Source organism: Rattus norvegicus, chromosome 2, assembly GCF_021556685.1.
Source record: "Rattus norvegicus strain SHRSP/BbbUtx chromosome 2, alternate assembly SHRSP_T2T, whole genome shotgun sequence".
Lineage (NCBI taxonomy): Eukaryota > Metazoa > Chordata > Mammalia > Rodentia > Muridae > Rattus > Rattus norvegicus.
In genome coordinates, this window is record NC_141535.1 from 15,818,924 (window position 1) to 15,840,499 (window position 21,576).

The window sequence follows — 21,576 nt, forward strand, 5'->3', positions numbered from 1 at the left end:
TAGTTTATATTTCAATTTATTTTGAGGGTTGAGGTGTATTACCAGCCATATTTTTTATCTTAAAAATATCATTAGGTAGCATATGAGGGAAAATGGGCTAATTGTTATGTTCTGCTGTAAAAGTATTATTCTGTTAGCTTATATTATTCAGAAGAGAAAGAAAAAAAAACTCTAAATTCACTTTCAGTTTTACCTTGCAAGTTTCCAAAATGAAAATAAAGATCCTACAGCCTTGCTTTAATTATTATCTAAGAAACTAAATACCAATGATACTTTTAACCTAAATCAAGGTTAGCAAGATTTACTAAGGGGGTGGCACACTTGGTCTTCTGATTGAATAATCTAGAGCACGAGATACACAATCCCTGCCAGGAAAATCAGTGTCCACTTTCCATGTACAAGACCTGACAGGGTGTAGATAAAGCGGAGCCCTCCCACCATTCTCCAGGGGTTGATGCTAGTCTGGGGAAGGCAAGTCTAAAGGGAGACTTAAGGGAAAACGCCACAGCTAGCTCAGCACATACGGCCTACCTGAACTCCTGGTTTCTGCTTTAGCACCTAAGGAGTTCGATTTCCATAGAAAGAAAGGAAAATCTCAGGTCATAGCTTCCTAGAGCAGCGGTTCTCAACCTTCCTAATGCTATGACCATCAACCATACTTACAACTTCGTAACAGTAATGCTATGAATCATACTGCTATAAATCATGCTATAAATATCTGTGTTTTCTGACGGTCTTAGGGTACCCCTGTGAAAGGGTTGATAGCCCCTCCCAAGGGTTGTGACCCACAAGTTGAGAACCATTGCTCTAGCATCTTCAAGCAGATGTTGGGATACCTTCTTTGATCAGTAGTTCTGCATTCCCAAACTATGTTTGTTTGCTTATAACAGTGTTTTCCTGTGGCCCAGGCTACTCACAGCTCACGTACTAAAGTGATTCCCACCTCTGATCTTTCTGTTTCGCTGTGGCTACAGATGTATGTGTACCACTGTGCCCAGCTTTCACAGTATTTTTTAGTTACCTGCCTATCATTTACGTTTAGTAAAGCATTATGAAAAGTTACATCTTCATAGATATCCTATGAATTTAATGTAAGAGTGTGATTACTAATAAAACTTTGATAATTTTGTTTTAGGTTTAAACAGTTAATATGCCCCCCAAATATTAGTTCTCCTTAAAATCTGAGTCTCCCTTTCTTATGAATGCCTTTTAAATTACCTGGTCCACTACTCTATCTTTCTCTCTGTCCTATTATGACATCACCGTAAGGTTTATGTACTTGTTTATTTATTTACTTATTTATTTATTTATTTATTTATTTATTTATTTATTTATTTATTTTGCTTCCCATAGCTTATATTTAGTTTTTATATAAATTTTGTTACAACTATTTATTTACTTGTGCATCAGGGGGAAGGCCATGGCACTTGCCTGGTTTACCGAGGACAACTGAAAAGAGTTGAGTCTCTCCTTCCATAATGTGGATCTCAGGAACTAAACTGAGGTTGGCCAGCTTAGTAGTAGGCAACTTTACCCAGTGAACCATCTCACCCTGAGATTGTATTTGTAGATAACATACACACACACACACACACACACACACACACATACACACACACACATGTATATATACATATATATACATGTACATATACATATATATACATACATATATCTGCATATATGACCCTGAGGAATTTACATTATGCATAAGTAGACAGCAGCTGCTGAAGGAGGATGTGGTTCAAAAGGACCTCTCATGAATCAGTGCCTTACCTTCTATGGGCTTCTTCATTTGCCACTATGAGACAGCCGAGAGCATAGTTTTCTAAATTTGGAAAGTTTATTTTTCCAAGGACTTAAATTTTGTAATTAGACTTACATAATATATTTCAGTTGATTTCGACTCAATGAGTATGCCATCATGGCACCTCCTGTTTGGAAGACATTGGTTATTTTGAAGAAGTAGAACTGGAGATACTAAAGTCTTGAGCAACAGTCTTAGTTTGCATAAACGTGTCTGTGGACGCTAAGGATTTACAAGGTTTACTTATGATGGCACCGTTTCAATTGTTTGAACTCAAGTATTGAAGTGTTCAAACGACTTCCTAAGCACGATGTCATCCCTTCACAATTTTTCATCCACATTATGCCAAAGAATGGACTCTTTTTTTTTTTTTTCTGAACCAGAAGGGGAACCTGATGGATTAACACAGTTGTTACAGCAGCAGGAGCAACTCTGTCTGTGGCTGATTTACATATTCAAATATGATAGTGCTCATTTGCATAGCAAATATGAAAAGAACGGTTTTTAGTTAGCACTAATATTAAGTTTAATGAAAACAATAAGGTCATAAAGCAGAGTTTTGCCTTGGAAATAACTTGCTTTGGGAAAATATGCATACATTGGCATACATTGAAAATAATAAAATAACCCAAAGCCCATAGAAGGTAAGGCACTGATTCATGAGGGTTCTTCTGAACCACGTCCTCCTGATATTGAAGCTTCTTTAAAGTTGAAATTGATGCAGGAGTCAGTCCCATGAGATCTGAAGCAAAAGCACCAACACAGTTCCTCCCCCAGAGTACGTGCTTGTGAGTACAAGTTGGCTTTCCTTAGTGTCACAAATACCCACATCCTTGGTTTTCTTACTGAGAAAAAGTGGGGCTTTGTTAAGTCACAACACACAGCAGGAGCACAGGAGCTGTCTTCACACAATGCCAGGTCTAAGCTGCATCCTTGGAAGTGTGGGTGAAGCGGGTACAGTATTAACTCTGAGCCAGCGTGCGAGCGCAGGGAGCAGTGCCACGCATTTCTCTTTGAACGTTATGAACTTCGGATGTGTTCAAAGCAGTTGTGTAAATGTTAAAACCACAAGTCATTATGCCTTCTCTTCTGTCATGTTCTCCCTAATTTACACTGTCTCAATATTTTTGTTTAGGAAAAATGACTGAAAGAATGAATGATTGTGTCAATAATGAAAACACCCCCTCATTTTTATCAAAGAGACAGTCCCCAAAAAAATCTCAAGAAGTGAACAGTTAAATGAGTCATAAATCTATCATTCACGGTTAAATGGAATTTTTTTTTAAGATAGTGAAGTTTGATGCCATTTTTGTGGCGCCATTAAAAACTATCCTTTAAGTAAGTCAGTACCCAAAGCATGAGGATATTCTGAGAGCCTCAGCGTATGGGAAAGTCAGATTGTCCTCTTCTTTCCACCTTACGAATGAAGGCCTTTTCAGAGATGAGGCAACTACGCAGAGCATGCTAAATTTCAAACATCTGGCCTTTTAGTGAAGCAGCAGAGGCCGGCGTTTGGATTTATATCAAAGCTCTCGTATTCGCTGCCCAGGGATCACAGACGCCTCCTTAGCTTCAGTTTCCTCAATCATTAAAAGTTGGGTGGCAGTGCAAGACCCGAGTGATGATTAGGACAAAAGAGAGCACAGGCATCTTTAACGTGGGTTCCCCTTCTTTGGAGAACCCACTCACTTCAGCATCATGAGTAAACCCATGAATTTCACAGAATATCTTCTAGCAAAACACTGTGCTACGCTGGGGAAAAGGCTCAGTCCATAATGTCTGGCACCATAAAAGAGGAGCCAAGACAGTTCTCGAGAACTAAGGTGAAGGGCAGGCAGGCCTGTAACCCCAGGGTTTGGGTGACAGAGACAAGAAGATCCCTGGCTAGGCAATCTAGCCAACTTGGTGGTCTCCAGGCTCAGTGAGAGACCCTTTCTTAAAACAAGGAGAGAAGCATGATGTTAGCCTCTGCGTCTTAAACACAGACACAGACACACAGACACACAGACACAGACACAGACACAGACACAGACACACACACACACACACACACACACACACATGCACACACAAGTCATTGTTCCTTCTCTTCTGTCTCGTTCTCCCTAACTTGTAATATATAAATATTCTAACATATAATATAAAATATAATAACAGTTATATGTTATTCTACTTTCATTGAGAAGCCCCAGAAAGAGGAGAAACGGGATTCTGAGGATAGGAATCTGTAATCAGGAATCTTTAGTAGGACAAGAACCAGAGATCTGATTTAATCCATCTACAGCAGGCATGCTGAGACCTTCATCATTTCCAGACCTCAGTCCTAAAATGTCACATGGTTGCTTCTTCTCTTAGAGCCATCCACAAAAATGAATTCTGTTTTAAAAAATTAAAGTAAAACCCCTTATTTTGATTTACAACAGCTGAAAAACACATTTTTTTAAAATTCTTAATGGGGTTCAGGCATTCAGTGCACAGTAATATAAGACTGCAATCTAGAAAGCCAAATCCTCCTCCAGAGAAATTGTTCAAGAATGTCTATTCAGTAAAGTATGGGGTAGTCTTTCCAAGTTGACTATATACAATTTGAGGTCATCATTTAAAGATATATTCAGGTTTGAGACAAAAGCTAACACCTTTTGTTAAGAAGCTCACTTGCAGTCTTAAAACTTTTTAAAGTCGAATGTAAAATTCAATGATGGTGGTAACAGTGTTTACATAAATACGGCAGCTCCTATTTAACTAGGCAATGTATGGAAAGTATTTTCAAACTGATTCTAATAAAAGAAAAATTTAAGGAGCTATAGGCAACTCATAAGAGCATGTGCTTAGCATATGTAAGGTCTTGGATTCAATCACCAGCATCAAACAAATTAAAATTACAAGAAGTCTAAGTGGGTCAAACACTTAGCAGAGGAGAGTACAACAAATCGATACGTGAGATGTTTAGCCGTGTGTTCACCTTAATGTCTCCCTGTGGCAGTTTCCCCCAAACTCACCCAAATCAGATGCTACTGACGAGTCACCACACAGGGGGATTCTAAATTCTGATAACACCTCTAAGTTAGAAATTGTTTTCAAAAGAGCTAATAATGGGTACCCTGAGATACTAGGCACTTTTATGTTGTGTTAAGTGGCTCTAATAGAAGCTGCTCCTTTTGATTGAAAGTAAATTGGTAAATATCTTTACTCTTGATAAAAATTTTATGAAATGTCGTTGTAATGTATATTCAGTCATCCACCCAACACAATGCACTAAGCAGCTGTTCCACTGCATCGTACGTCTAAACCCATCATACCCTGTCTATTGCAAGTGTTCTCAGAGAGACCAGAAGTACAGCTTTCCGCATCGTCATTCTCTGCCTTGCTATATAAATTGTCTCCCAAACCAGTCTTAGTTTGTCTGGGTTTGGTTTGCCTTATTTTGCCTTGCTTGATTTTAGCTTGTGATGCTAAGAGTTAAACCCGGGGCTTCTCCATTCCCAGGCAGGAGTTCTGTTCCTAGGCTACCCTCCACAGTATCATTCTTACTATCTGCAGTGCCCAGTAATGTGGCCTTCAAAGTTCCACCTCTCCTTTAGCTAAGTCCCCTGTCTCACAGTTCTCTTCCTTTGTAATCCTTCAGAGTGAGACACTATGTAAAAGCCTTTAGACTCTAGAGCCTGATCTTCAGGGAACAAGGCAGCATACGCAGGTCCTAGACACACCGCTCAAGCTGACGTCATGCCTCCGTAAGGGGATGGTTCTTTGATGCTGAGTGGGTCACTAGGCCTCCCTGTTCTTTGCTCTTCTTTCATTATGCAAATAATGAGGTACTTTTAATATGTCACAGCATTACTCCTGTGAGGATTAAAGGTCTTTTCCGTCTGTCCATGTTTGATACCAACCTCGTGGCAATTATGAGTTACCTGGTACTGCTGTGGGGAGACAATGTGTATGCTCCATGTCAGAGGATTTGACAGACGAAGCTTCCAGGTGTTTGCTACCGTTGCTATTGTTATACGGCCAGTTGACAAAGTGCGCCTCTGCCTCACATCCCACTGAGGCTTCTCTTGCCTAACCCAGTACTGAGAAGCCAAAAGCTCCCTCCAGTTGAGGGAACTTTGATAGAAGCAGCATTAGAACCTGAGTTGATCTGCTTTAGCCCTCTTCATGGCCAGCTCCTGACTGCCATCTCTGCTGTCCCCGTCTCTGCTGTCTCATCTGGACCTCATGCTTAGTGAGTTCTGTGCATCCTACTCAGCTTCCCTGAGGGTAGCCTAACCCCTTTTAAGACACACACACCAAGTTATGCTTCCAGTGCTAAGCACTCAGAAGCTTTCATAGGCTGTGCACTTTCTACAGGACGGTAAGAGATTAGTATAAAGTTAACATGTTCCATGATACTGCATTGACTAATCCCATTTTTTCAAATATTGAAAACTCCATGTTCTAAAACAGTTAGTATTTTGCCTTCCCAGAATATTTTCCTTCTCAAATTGTCAGGATCCAGCAACCTCATGGTTTTGTACTCCCTGTCTCTGAAAAGTCTTTCTTAACCTTCTAACAGAGCCCTATTTCTTCTTGGTGGGCACTGTCCACCATTTTCAATAAAGTTTTGCTTAAGTAAATTTCTGAGAGTTACGTCAAGAGAGAATCCATGGCAGTAAAAACGCTTGTCACAGGAAAGCTCAGAGTCCTCTTAAAGTCTCTGTTTCCTTAAGGGAAATGCCTACCTTACATCACCCTGTCCCAAGTAGCACGTTGCCATGCACGACAGAGTGGCAGATGGGCATGACAGACGAGAAGGTTCAGTCACCTCCTATAAACAAACTCAGTAGATGAGCTGATAGTTTGTTTTATTGGCACAGTTGGCCACCAACATGGAAAGATGATCCAAATAGAAAAGTTTTGTAAGTAGCAGACAGAGGAGAAACCCTAGGTGACTAAGTTTAACATGTTATGGCTACATTTTCAGTTGTCACCTCCTGTTCCCTAGTAACTTATCTCTGGGTGCCATTTCTGAGTAATTCCTAACCCTCTAGCTTCCTTTGCATGTTTCTCCAACATATGAAACATTACACAAACTAGCAGTTACGTAGGATCACTGCCTCTAGTTGCAGCAGAAAGTTAGAGAAGGGTCAATGCGATATAGACAGAGGTTCTGAAAGGCACCCTGAGAGAGCTGCCACTGTAGCCGATCCTTAAAAGACAAATCCAAGTGACACAGGAAGGGTGAACACTGCCAATCATTGAACTAACAGAGCAAAGACTTAGGCATCTTCGGAGGCTGTGAACCTGGCTGTGGCCATTGGAAATTAGGTTAGTCAGAGCAAGTTGAATATAGAAAGCCCTGAGATACAGGCAGTAACCTGATTCAACTGTGTCAAGCATCTATGAAAGGAAGAATTGGACAGAAAAGCCAGTTTAGAAGGATGTCCCCAAGAGTGCTGGTCAACGTCACACACTTACATGGAAGTTTGCATACAGGCAGACTTTCCTGAAGCTCAACTTAACATGTGGAGAGAAACCCTTCAACTGGAAAATAAAAAAATGGGTGGAAGACTTTGAAAGGCTGGCCAAATGGGGATTGAAGCCAATATAAAAATGATAACAATAAAAATGCAAACAGGCCTTTTTATTTCTTAAGAGAATTGGACAAGATTTCATATCCGATTGGATTTAGAGATGGAAGGAAGAGAGTAAGAATTAGCCATGGGCCCAAATATTAGTTTCAACTTTTCAATTATTAGTGCATATAATTGAAAGTTAAAACAAAACAAAACAAAACAAAAAAACAAAAAAAGAAAGCAAAGAAAATGGCACGGCTCGTAATGCCTAAATGTCCAAATATATGAAAGCTGTAGAACTGTGGGCTCAGCTCAGCATGCTCAGCTGTGCGAGCAAAACCAAGTACCTGCCTCATAATGTGTGCAGCCAGGAGCGCTTGCTCTGAATTTACAGCTTCCTAAAGTAGGAGTGAGTAAAACCAAACGAAGTAGAAAAGGCAGAAAACTGTTTTCAGGTTAACTGCGGGGAAAAATTGCCACTATATTTCAAATCTTGAATATGTACACTGGTTTTGTTGTTTATTACATACTTGTAGAAGCAGAGGTGGAATCTGTCATCCTTCATGTGACTACATCGTGAAAGCCTAAAGTGTTTCATAAGAAACAATATTTTTAATCAAATGAACTATAAAAGCTTCATTGGACTCTAAAGTCAGTCTGTACCTCATTTTCCTAAAATCTATAATCAGGAAATCCATTTACCATACGTTATAATTTTTGTCCTTTTAAGTGGTCAGGAGAATGTGACATCTGCATATGGTCATGTCTAAATTGATAATTGTCCAAGTGGAGTATAATTTTAAAACATAGCATCAAGAAAGTTGAATCTGTATATTAGAAGGTTGTTGGGAGGTGGTGTTTCCCACCTCCTGGGCCCCAGCTTAAATGTGACCGTGCTCTCTGGTGAATTTATCTTAAGGTGGGACAGCGGCCCCCACACACGCCAAAGCTTTCTGAGTAAGAAGGAGGCTGTGGTTTCCCAGCCAACTTAAATGCAGCCTCTTCTTAGCATAAACCACACACATGTATTCATCATTGACTTCCAAATGATAGGTTTCAATATCACTGGTCTAGGGTCCACAGTCTCACATTCCTGAATCTATATTATGCCAAAAGAATAACAATTTGGTGGCTGGAAACAGAAATGGTTATTATACTGCTCCAAAATGCTAGCTGGCACAATATTCTAAAAATAGCAGAAATTCACTCATAAAAAATAGCATTTATTTGTCTATAAAAAATAACTTTATGCTCCAAAAATATAAGTGTAAAAAGTGTCATGCTTAGCTGCTTAACTGCCATTTATCCTTCTTCTTTTGAAAGGACTTGGTTAATTTTCCATTTGATTGTTTATTTAAACCAGATCTCACACAGGGTTAACCTGCATGTGACACCTTAAAACTATGTAACCAATCTTCTAAAATGGTGTAATTTCCAAATAGCAGTACATATTTCAAGAACGACTCAGTTTTTGACTTCTGAGGTGTTTACTGAGTGGAAAACCATATATGTGTGCTTCCTTTTTCCCTCCTGACTGCTGCTCCAAATCGCTGTTTTAAAATGTGGGTAGAAAGACTGGGGCTTTTTTTGGACTGTCTCTGAGTTCACCGTAGACAATGTTTTTGAAGAGACATTTGCAGTCTCTGTGAAGCTTTCCACATTCTCACACTGGCCCCATGTCTGTCCTATCTTAGGACAGCACATGTCATTAAGTGGTTTTACTTCCTTTTAGCAGAATTACTCCTCCATGCAAACCAGCATCAGCATCTACCCGGGCAGGATTTTAGTCTTTTCTCATCCGTTCAGGCTTCACTGCACTGCTTAACTGACATTTCTTCTTCTTCTTTTGAAATTACTTGGCTAATTTTCCATTTGATTGTTTATTTAAACAAGATTGCACAGAGGGTTAACATGTACGTGACACGTGACACTCTGCGCGTGCATGTGCCTGTGTGCGTGTGTCTGTGTGTGTATGTGTCTGTGTGTGTCTATGTGTGTGTCTGTGTGTGTCTATGTGTGTGTCTATGTGTGTGTCTATGTGTGTGTGTGTGTCTGTGTGTGTGTCTGTGTGTGTCTGTGTGTGTGTCTGTGTGTGTGTCTGTGTGTGTCTATGTGTGTGTCTATATGTGTATGTGTGTGTCTATATGTGTATGTGTGTGTCTGTGTGTGAGTATTTGTGTGTGTGTATTTGTGTGTGTATTTGTGCCTCTGTGTGTGTATTTGTGTGTGTGTGTCTGTGTGTGTCTATGTGTGTGTCTATATGTGTATGTGTGTGTCTATATGTGTATGTGTGTGTCTGTGTGTGAGTATTTGTGTGTGTATTTGTGTGTGTATTTGTGCCTCTGTGTGTGTATTTGTGTGTCTGTGTGTGTGTCTGTGTGTGTGTCTGTGTGTGTCTATGTGTGTGTCTATATGTGTATGTGTGTGTCTATATGTGTATGTGTGTGTCTGTGTGTGAGTATTTGTGTGTGTGTGTCTGTGTGTGTGTCTGTGTGTGTGTGTCTGTGTGTGTGTGTCTGTGTGTGTGTGTCTGTGTGTGTGTCTGTGTGTGTCTATGTGTGTGTCTATATGTGTATGTGTGTGTCTATATGTGTATGTGTGTGTCTGTGTGTGAGTATTTGTGTGTGTATTTGTGCCTCTGTGTGTGTATTTGTGTGTCTGTGTGTGTGTGTCTGTGTGTGTGTCTGTGTGTGTCTATGTGTGTGTCTATATGTGTATGTGTGTGTCTATATGTGTATGTGTGTGTCTGTGTGTGAGTATTTGTGTGTGTGTATTTGTGCCTCTGTGTGTGTATTTGTGTGTCTGTGTGTCTGTGTGTCTGTGTGTGTGTCTGTGTGTGTCTGTGTGTGTGTCTGTGTGTGAGTATGTGTGTGTATATTTATGTGTGTGTATTTGTGCCTGTGTGTGTGTGTGTGTGTGTGTGTGTGTGTGTGTGTGTGTGTGTGTACTGGAGCAGGCAGCAATGCATACCACAGATGTCTCTGTCTTCCCCTTTCTTTGTCATGTAGGCGACTCTACAATTCGGTCAAAGGCCCTAACACAGAGTAATGTTCCAGGAACCCATTAAACACACAACTCCTTTGGGCTTCCTAGCGCATCCATTATTTTTCTTAGACAATATAATTTGTTTATATTTCTCTTAGTGAGAAAGGGTAAATGTATTGTTTCATATAAGGACTTTTACCATCAAACACTGTCCAAATTAACTGTAACAGATAATTTGGGGTTTGACATATTTAACTAGCTATAATTTAGCAACTTTTCTTGACGTTTTATTATAGAAGACTAATTTGTATTCGAATTCGGTACAAATTTCTTAAACAACAACTTTGTAGTTGGCACGTGTTTTGTGGGAGTTTCATTTGTTTTATTTTCATTTTGCCTCAAGATACTTGTTAATTTTTATCCATAATCCAATTGCAAGACTGAACCTTGCAGAGTTTTTATACATTCAGCGCACTCACTCACGAGACAAGGCAGGTAAATTGATGGGGTCTGAAGAACACGAGTGTTTGGGACCACGTGACCCAAATATATTTTAATTCAGCATCCCCAGAGGGACAGTTTGAGGAGAAAGGAGCTAACATGGGGTAGAAGGAACAAGAGAGGGTGACTATATCAAAATATGTTGTCTAAATGTTTGACCATGTCATAATGAAACCATGACTTTTACAATTAATATTCACGTAGCAAAATATGTCCATACATATCTCCTTGAAACATTCTTGTGCTTTCCCTTCCCAATTCCTTGTTTTCTTTCTGACATCACTGCTATAGTCTCAAGAATCATCCACATACCTAGGCTTTCCCAAGACCACCTCCTCCAGTGCCTGTAGATGTCCAACCATTCAGGGACCAGCCCTCGATGTTCTTGTATGTTTGTACATGTTCCACCAGTATACATTGCTTAACTGCAAAGAAGTTTCATAGCACATGGTCTCATTCTTCTGAGAGCGATAGATAGGTGTGTTTCACAGTGATGATAATGATGGCTGTAGTAAGAAAACTTAACCGTCTCCTTTAATGATCCTCGGAAGACAACTGGCGAGTTTTCGAGGAAGCTTTATTGAATCCAGCAGTGGGTTCCTCCTCTTCTCCCTCAGGAAACCAACAGCTTTCCAGGTTGGCTCTTACTCCCCTTCAAGATGCCTTTCCTACCAGTTCCTCAGCTCCTTCTATCGGGGGTAGTGTGTGTTAACTGTGGGAAATGGAGGCTCTCAAATACCCACTTTGTTAGGAGGAGGCTAAATATCAGATTCTAAAAGAACCTTAAGTCTTCACAATTAGTGACTCTCCCTGTGTCTGAATGAGTCAGCACTTCCCTGGAGGCACCAAAGCTCCAGTGCCTGAAGACTGTCACTTTGGAAGATTTTCATGAGCAGGAAATCGTGCAAGGCTTCAGGCTGTGTGCTGAATGTACTTGGTGAGGAGGGGCAAACTCCAAGAAAGGCCATGGAGAGAGAGAGAGAGAGAGAGAGAGAGAGAGAGAGAGAGAGAGAGAGAGAGAGAGATCACTTAAGAGTGGAGGAGACTAAAGAGGAAAATGTGTGTACAGTTTTGCCTCCTCCCGCCCGCCCTAGAAATTACAGCCTCGGTGCCTTGTCCCTTCTTCATCTAAGGACACACAGACACACAGAATAAAACCCAAACCAAAGAACTGAAAGAGTGAGTCACTCTAGCAGCCTCCGCCAAACTCGTCAATTAAGGGGAGGACTGATTCTGCGCTTTTCTTAGATCCTGAACTGGCTGTCTCACTTTCTTCCGGGGGGACAGTAATAACAATAATAACAGTAATAATAGTAATAACAATAATAATAATAAATTTTAAAAGCATATGATATTCAGATTTCTGATCAAGTTAACAAAGATTTGCTTTCTTATTAAAAAAGTGTGTAATATTCTTTCAGAGGTATAAGAAACAATTAACTGGTAAGGGGGAGCTGCCTTTCATGAAGAGGTTAAATCAGTCAGCCTTCATGTGTTGATTTGTATGACAGCTAAGCTTACCCTTTTATCCTCATATAGGCTGTTCTTTAAAAAAACATGTGAGCCTCGATTTCTCCCTGAGCTCTGTCATTGCTTGTGTTGACAGGGAATGGATACGGCAACCCCCGGAACTCACCAGGCCTGCTGGTCTCACCTGGTAACCTGAACAAGAATATACAAGCCAAATCTCCTCCCCCTATGAATCTAGGAATGAATAATCGTAAGCCAGATCTCCGCGTCCTCATCCCCCCTGGCAGCAAGAACACAATGCCATCAGTGGTAATGCACAATTCTGTTCTTAATATGTGCTGATAGTATCTTAACTGTATCTACTAATTGTCTAAATATGAACGTCCTATGACATCCAGACAATTAGCACTACGGACTGAGGCTGTTTTTAATCGTATTGATGGGGTCGTAGTCACTAATTTTGCATTTTCCTTTCCTATATTAAAAATTCCAATAAACTCTTCTTCAGAATTGTCTTTCTGAAACAAGGATAAGCCTTTCTTCCTAGGCTGTCTGTTTATGCTTAGGAAAATAATTCTAGCCCTGATCAAATCATATTCTATAAGAAGAGTAATTATGAGACGTTTCATGAAAGAATTTTTACATTATTGGGCTATTTATGTTCTCAGGACGCTGGCTGACAGTCAAAAATACTTTCCCTGATTTCTAGATGAAATATCTTACATTCATTGGAAATCCTTTCTTAAATATCACTTCTTTAATATCTAATATATCATATGTCTTTACATTGTCTCAGTAAATCTTTGCCTCTTTTATTTTATGAAAATTACTCTCAGAAGCCAAGAAATTTTGAGAACCAATGTTACATTTTAAACCAAAATAAGAAAAAACGTAGTAGCATGCTTTTCAGTCAAAATATAGAGATAGAAAATATAAATTTAAGCATGTATAAAATCTCATGCTGTATCATTTCTTGCTCTGAGACTCATGCTTAAGATGAAAAGAGTATTATGGCATCAAATTCGAGAACAAAGGTAGGTAGGCACATAGATGAGACAGGGATGAGGGGGTAGGGGGGGGACAGAATGTTTTCCCAGTCAGCAAAACTTAACAGTGAGAGCATGTATAACAAAGACTTAGCAGATAGATTTAAATTATTCCACAAACATTTCTTTCTTTCTGTTTTGTATTGCTTTTTTAGACTTCTCTGCTTTGTGCCATGCTCAGGAGTAAAATAGTCCTATGAACTGATTGGTTTATTACTATATTCATTTTGTGTACCTAGCTAAAATCAAATAACATTCCCCTTAGAAGAGGCTGGGACTAAGAAACAAAACCTCCCAAGTGATGCAGTCAGTATGGGGCGGGCGTGCCAAGCAGTGTCTGTCAGCAAATTTATCCCACATTCCTTAAACTGACATGTTCCCATGGATTTTCTAAGTGACAGATCAGTTCATTCTATCTATCTATCTATCTATCTATCTATCTATCTATCTATCTATCTATCTATCTATCATCTCTGACTGTCAGGTATAACTCCCTTTCCCTCTAGCAAGTAGGGTTTAAAGTACATTCCTGTTATCCTTTTATCAAATACGATGCACAACAGGAAACAGGGAGACACTGACCTGTGCTACAAGCACATAGATAGAACCAGAAAGACCATCCTCAGGTATGAGAGGAACACCTCCCTACAGAACAAAGAATGTCTTTGTTAAGGAGTTGTCTCTGGCATCAGGTTTGCAAAGCTGTTTAAACTGTTGTGTCTGTCAGAAAATGCTTTTCCTTTTGCTGGAAAGATTTTCACAGTTATAAATATTTACAGACACTAATTAATAAACTCCTTCCCTCCTTCCCCATGCTCTCAGTCTGAGGATGTGGACTTGCTGTTGGTAAGTGGGAAGGAGGTGTCCCTTGAAGGGCATGTTCGGGAAGGCGACAAAACTCATTCAGTGAAAGGTGCTAGCTGTGGTCAAATGCAAAGAGTTTGCAGCTTACCTCACTGAAAGAGGGTATTGATTATGCTTAAACACCACTAGATTCTAGGATCACTGACGGCCTATGGAAAAGCATACCTGGTTTCTGTGGGCCTTTTTCCTCTGTCTCCACCTTTTAACTAGAGGCCATATTTTAAATATTAAGACTGAACTTACTCTAAAATCCAAACACAAAAATGTGTCTTTAGTTATTAAACAGTAAAACGCTTATTTTTTCAAGATTTAAAATAGCATTATTTTAAGCGCCTGCATCTTTTACCTCCTGGCTATCAGGAGTTAAATACTGGCATTAGCTACTTAGCCATCTTTTTGTAAGGAAGTTTAGAAGCAGAAGAAAGTGGTCATAGCGCCACCTGCTGGTCATAACATAGCATGAAACCATATCTGTCAGCTCTGCTGTACATAGAACCGATCATAAAACCCACCGTGGTTGATTTTAATTTTTTAATTTGCATTTGAATAAAAACTGAAACAATAGCAGTACAGTATACATATTTCATCAGTTCTCAACATAGTCTGTTTTTACCTATAATAAAGCTATGGTACTTGTTACTAGTTCAGTTGCCTAGGAGATACTGATGTAATGGGTTACTATGGCAACAGCTGGTCTCTTGAAGGATTGTAAATGATAGGGGTTGGCAGAGTTCATAGAGACACATGTTAAATGATTAATTTCATGAGCTTTGTACAAACTTATTTCTTTATGTGAAAAACCTAATGTTTTTAACTTTTTAAAATCTGCCACCAATAATGTCCTTTTATTTACTTTAAAAGAATCAAAGGATAAATAACTCCCAGTCGGCCCAGTCATTGGCTACCCCAGTGGTTTCTGTAGCAACTCCTACTTTACCAGGACAAGGAATGGGAGGATATCCGTCAGCCATTTCAACAACATATGGTACCGGTGAGTAGCTTTGCTATGTGCAAGTATTATGGTAAACACTTTATAAAGCATATTTAAAAGTAATTTTCCTTGCCCTGTTGGGATGTCATGTGGTGCCTGTGTCCAGAATGCACGGTACCAGCACCTCTGTCTTATGTAGTTTTCCACAGTGCTCCTTTATAAGTGCTGGGAAGTTTTATTTACCCAAATTGAGTTCAATATTTTGAGGAAACTGAGCTACTACTCCTTTAATGTAGCAAAAAGCTCACTTTCTTGAGGATTTTTAATGTAAAGCCTATTTCTAGACCATAAAATATATAAATGCTTTACCCGTTTAAGCACAGTTAGTGTAATACACTAACGTTTGAATCTATTGTGGCATTCTTACTTGGATGGATAAAATTTTTTTTCTTCTTAAATTCAAATTATCCCCGGTGTTTTATTTCCTGTTTTTCTCATATTGAAAACTTTGACTCGAGTATGTTTTAGAAATTGAAACTGTTTAATTTTGCTTACCGTTCGACAGTCTCCACACTAAGTGTCTCTCCTTGCCTGCCTCCTCTCTGCTCCCCGTCTAGAATACTCTCTGAGCAGCGCAGATCTGTCATCTCTGTCTGGCTTCAATACTGCCAGTGCGCTCCACCTCGGCTCCGTCACTGGCTGGCAGCAGCAGCACCTACATAACATGCCGCCATCTGCCCTCAGTCAGTTGGGGTAAGCAACAGTTATGTTTTTAAGCAATACTTATATTATAACCAGAGACTGTCTTTTAAATGACAAAGGCCTGTCTTTAGTAATGTGCTTTCGTGTCCATTAAGGGGTATAACATTTTATTTCTGGGAAAGCCACTTTTCAGTCACCTATTTCAAGTAGCTTAAATACTCCTTCCCCTGTTTGTCAGTGAAGGGCAAGCGCTAACAGTGAGGCACAACCATTGTAGTCTTTCCTTAACGTTCGAGGGTCTGTTTCCTTCTACTTCTGTCAGCAGTGGCGGTTTGGGTTAGATTTCTGAAGTTTTTGTGGAAAATTTGAAGGTGTTTATAGTTATAATTCTTTACATTTTTGGGCTAAGGTTCTCATTTAGCACAAACTACATGATTTCCTCTCATGTGGACAGTTTATAGAATCAGCTGTTGAATTTCTATATGGGCTTTAAATATGTGTAACATATATAATAACATAGTTGTCTAGCTGTAGCCATTGTGTTAAAATATATGCACAAATACTAATTAGCACATGCAATACTAATTACTGAATATTGGGCATAAAAATAACTTCTGATGTTTTCTGGTCAAAGTATGTATCTTTCTGCCCCCTTGTGGTTGCTTTGAGATATATCTTTGTCATAGATGACTTCTGTCATTTTTCTGTAGAGAAGTTCAAACTCAAAAGTGCCCTGAATTCACCATTTGCACCCCTTCATATAAGAGTTACACCTGACATCTCAGTTTAATTTGAGCTAATAATTCTCAGTTAATCTTCAAAAGAAAGTGGGATAGAGCAATTTAAAAATAAATTGTGTTATTTTAGAAAGATCCTACATACACACCCCACTTTCAGTTTCGTACTAAGCCATTTTAGTGACCAATTAGTAATATTGACTACTAGTCTTGTGTCTGAATGCCTAGGGAGGTAGGAATGCAAAGAGGCGTCAGTGTTACTATAACTTCATTGTTCCTGTCCCTTCTTGGCTCCCCTCCCCCACTGAACGTCATTCAATATTGATATAACATAGATCAGAGTCCAGAGACACCACGGGACAGTCACTGCTTGCTATGGCCATCCCTCTGACGGATCGCTGGAATCGTGTGAACATTAAAAATGTATGAATGTTCTTAACATTTTTCACATGTTACATTTTTGCAATGAGTTTCTCTTTTTGAGACATTTAAATTTTCCCTCCAGTGCTAATTATGTAAGTAGATTCTGGTTGCAATAGCTTTTTTTTCTGGAAATTGCCATTGAGTACGTAATACCATCCACACAAGTTTCTATAGGTATTCATAGCATTACACTGGTCAACTTCTTGTCAGTAATAAAATGAATTGTTCATTTCTCTTCTTTCACAAAATTTACCTATCATAGTACTAAATTCCATCACCCTGCAAGATATTATCCATGTCAAAAGCCCATAATGATCAACCAGATGGCTCAATGTTAGCCATTGGTGACAAGCACCAAATCTCATGTAACAACCGTGAAACACATGTTAGCTTGGATCCACATGGTAGAAGAACTGGGTACTATAGGTGTCCATACAATTGCACTCACGTACACAGAATAAAGAAATACGCAAACACTTAAGCCACGCCACTTCGTTAGAACACAGCTTTTCTTTTGCTTGTAACACCAGATAATTTTTAATTATGAATTATACATATATTTGTTATTTTGACCAAACCCACAATTTAAAAACCTATCACATGGAGGAAATATTTCTGCTAGGTTTAAATGAAGAGGGAGCGATGGAGGCCCAAGACCCAAGGAAAGCTCGGTTGAAGCAGCCAAGGACTCCATCCCTACCATTTCTTTTTGAACCAAATCGCCTGCATAACTTGACTTTAGTGTATGATGTGCACGTGCTCTTAATCCCTTCCCTACACCTCAGAGTAAGAACATGACCCAGTCTGTATGACCTCACCGTCAACACCACCCCCTCTTCTGTCACTGTACCTGTTCTCCCTACCACTGTCCCAGAATGGCTTTTGAAAGGTGTCTTCAGACACGGTCACGTCTCCATGCAAACTGTAGAAAACCCCAAGTTCTAACGTTTCTGTAAAATAAAGTATATAAACTGCTTTAGTGTCCAAGAGAATGAATCAGTTAAGGTTAAAAGGATTGATGTTTCCCGAGTCAAAGCATCTCAGGGACGTGCACTTCGTGCTCATTCTCTGCATAGGAACTGTATTTTAAGCAAAGAATGGAATCAATTTTAGCTCCACTAAAGTCAGTACTCCCAGAAACCTAAAATGGCCACTAAAATTCTCTCTCCAAACTGCACAAGTAGAATAGAACTCTTCATGTTTGTCTGTGGAAAGAAGTTCACTTCATCCTTTACAGCACTGTCCGCAAGGCAAAGCTTTATGAACTATGGAGCATGCGTTTTATGCATTGAGCTTACACGATGAGCACACACTAATTTCATGTAGAAAGATACGTGCCTGGAGAGGAACTCAACATTTTAGAGGAACAACCCTTGACTTTCAGATGTTTTTTGATTGCTGTCTAGAAAAGGACAACCCACTTTCTGGACAGTATTTTCCAGAAAAGGGACAACATTTTTGTTCTTGTTGATGATGACAAGACTCAACCCATACTGAGAAAGGAGCTGGGGGCAGAGGGGAGATTGAGTAAATACTACTCTTAAAGGTTAGGCAGGAGGACTGGGTGTGGTCCCCAGTTAGTGTCTGTACAGCCTGTACTAGGCCAGCCAGGGCTGCAGAGCCTGGTCAGATGATGCCTCAGCAACCACAGGTATTTACAAGGCTAGCAGAAGATTCAGAACAGCCAAGTCAGAGAATCCAACACCCTCTCCTGTCCTCCTCAGGGACCTGCACACATATGCCCAAACTCACACAGAGACATACACATATGCACATCAATAAAAACAAATGAATCTTTTTTTAAAAAAATTAGGCTGAGTGATACATGCACACCTATAACCCAGCACTTAGAAGGCTGAGACAGGAGGATGAAACATTTGAGCCCAGGCTGGCATATGTAATGAGACTGCCTCACAGGGAGGAGAAAGCTAAATAGAGTAAGAAAACCTAATTTTATTGGGGTGGCAGAGTGAGAGGAACTTAAATAAAGCTATCCACATTTTATCTCTGAGCAATCTGAAGGAAGGGTAGCTCTCTCAGATTAAAATGCTACATAGCGGGGTCAGAAGTACCTCAGAGGACGTGACAAGGTACCGACGTGCCTGGACCGCCCTCCCCCTACCTCATTCTCACTCGCACCTGTAGTCTCAAGTCTCACAATTATCTGTGGCTGTATTTCGTTCACGAGAACAAGCTACCGTATTACAGTTAAGTGATATTAATGCTGCCTACTCTTGGCAAGAAAGTAGCTCCGGTAGCAGAGATGGCCAATCTGTTGCAGTCCGTGCCACAGTGAAGTGAATTTGAGATGAAGACACCATGTAGAGCTCTGGGCTGCAGACTTAGTTCCACTAGCTACCCAGCTCAGAATAAGTCTGTGTTAAAGTGTAAATGAAATCCCGCCACCAGAGAAGGTGTTCAGTCATGGTAAAGAATTACCAACAAATAGACACTCCTTTTTTTGTGGGGAGCAAGACACTGTGAAACTTCTGCGTGGCCACTGATATTGGGAACGGGGACAAAGGAGAGGTTGTGATGACATCAAAGACACATCATCTCATTCTTATTACTTTCAACTTAATTTATATAGACGAGTTACCTATGGAACCCAACTCACTGAATTTTTAGGAGGTTCCCACTCTGTTGTGTTTAGAGGAGTGTAAGCTGAATGTCCCAGAGTGAAGAAAAGTATTTATTGATAAGCTGTGTCACTTCGAAGCTCCTTATTGGCATTCATTATTAAGCGCTGGTGTGATCCACGGCAGAAGCATTTAGTTAAATGTTAGTGAAATGGCTTTTCTTACCCAGAGCAGGAAAACTCTTCCAGAAGTCAAAAGATGATTTCCTCAAACATCAAAATGAATTGTGAAGTAACTTTGAACCAGTATAAAATAGTCCACTATTATGGAGCCTTTGAAATACAGGTGTTTTCCTGTCTCCCACCTTAATACGGCTTTGATTTAAAGACAATTTAATTAAAAGTCTTAGAAAATCAGAGAACTAATATAGACTAAAATAATAAGCTTCAGATAAGTAGTTCCACGGATAGACAGAGATTGAAAACTGTGTGCACTGGGATTGGCATCTGTATCTGAATGTGCAGACTGCCTAAACCAGAAGGGCTCATTAAAGCAGCAAAGAGCCCCCTTGATAATGTCCTCCATGTTAGCTCATTTACTAATAAGAAGGGGAAAGTCATCCCTTGCCAGTAGGTGGTGCTTTTGTATAAAACATTACTCAAAGATAAATTCGTTTCTGACTAATTTTCTATCTCTGTACATCTTAACCCTGTGTCACATCCCCCAAAGGCCAGCCCCACGTTATCCCACTGCAGTCTCTGAAATGCACTCACTGTTCAGAAAGACACTAGCCCACACGTAGTTCTCTCCGTCAGGGAGCAGCATACTTGCATGCATTAATAGGTAGGCTTGCTTCCTTTTGTTTAAAACCGGTGTCTCTGTACATATAATTATTTTCCGCGAGTATCCCGCAATTAAAGAGACTGCAGTACCTTCTTGATGGTGTAGCTGGATCAGATTGACTCTGGATGTGCATGTCATGAAGCAAGAACAAAGCAAAACAGAGAAACAAACAAAAATCGTAATGCTGATGCCAGCAGAGTGAGCACGGTTCGGCCTGCTCAGTCATCAATCCCCAGTCCACACTTAAGACTTAAAGCTTTTCTCTGAGGCTAACTGTTGTCCAGAGTCTCCCAGAATGCACTGTCTGCAAATCAGTGATGATTAGAGCCATAGTGATGGCTCACTCCTCCTTCTTCTCCACATGCTTTCCTTCACAAACAACAGATTCGCCGTTAACATTATTATAAGTAAGACAAGCGTTACCTTAAGCAACCATCGTCACTGCTGCTTAGCCCTGTTAAGATTAAAGGAATTGGGAACTACAGACAGGATTTTCATTCTAGACAGCTGCAAATGATAAAGTCCAGTTAGGTATCAGTTTTAGGGAGATGATTTTTGAAACAGTTTTTAAATTTTCTGCATATAATATTCAGTCTTTCTCCCTCCTTCCCCCCCCCAAGCCTGACATCAGTTATATATAATTATACGGCGTTTGATGTGTGCTGTTCATTTGAGATTCTTACTGTTCGTTTTCCCTTAGTAATATATATCTCCAGTTATATGGGCATATCAGTTAGAGAGAAATTCTTATCAATAATGGGTTTTTTAAAAATAATCTCAAATACACAGACACTGATAAACCAAGAGAGTGCCATTCAAAGTCAAACACTGTCTCCCAAGGTTCAGAAAAGAATGGAACTAGTATAGGGGGAAATTCCATGAACGCAGAATGACTTTTGTACCTTTTGTACCGTGTCTTAATCCTTTATGAAAGGGTAATCTATACAGTTACAGAGTATTTTAGAAGCTGGAGATGATCCCCGAGGCCTGGGCCAGTTAAGTGGTGTATTTACCCCCAGGCAGGAGCATTCTCCGTGGCTCTAGGCGGTGCCGCCCCGCAGTGCCTAGCTGCACTCTCATTGTGGGCACGCACTAGAGTCTATGCAAGTCTTTTAAGCTGCTATGTTTGTAATGTGAGT

At 39.9% G+C, this 21,576-nt stretch overlaps 1 protein-coding gene across 29 annotated transcripts in view; it reads left to right on the forward strand.

The window, feature by feature from the left end:
• Nucleotides 1–21,576, forward strand: part of Mef2c (myocyte enhancer factor 2C) — a 162,383-nt gene that overhangs the window by 135,957 nt on the left and 4,850 nt on the right. For 19 of the 29 annotated variants that reach the window (XM_087629766.1, XM_087629793.1, XM_087629777.1 and 16 more), the window contains 3 exon segments: nucleotides 12,449–12,621; nucleotides 15,084–15,213; nucleotides 15,771–15,906. In XM_087629766.1, coding sequence (XP_087485892.1) covers nucleotides 12,449–12,621; nucleotides 15,084–15,213; nucleotides 15,771–15,906 — 439 coding nt within the window. 29 annotated transcript variants of the gene reach the window in all.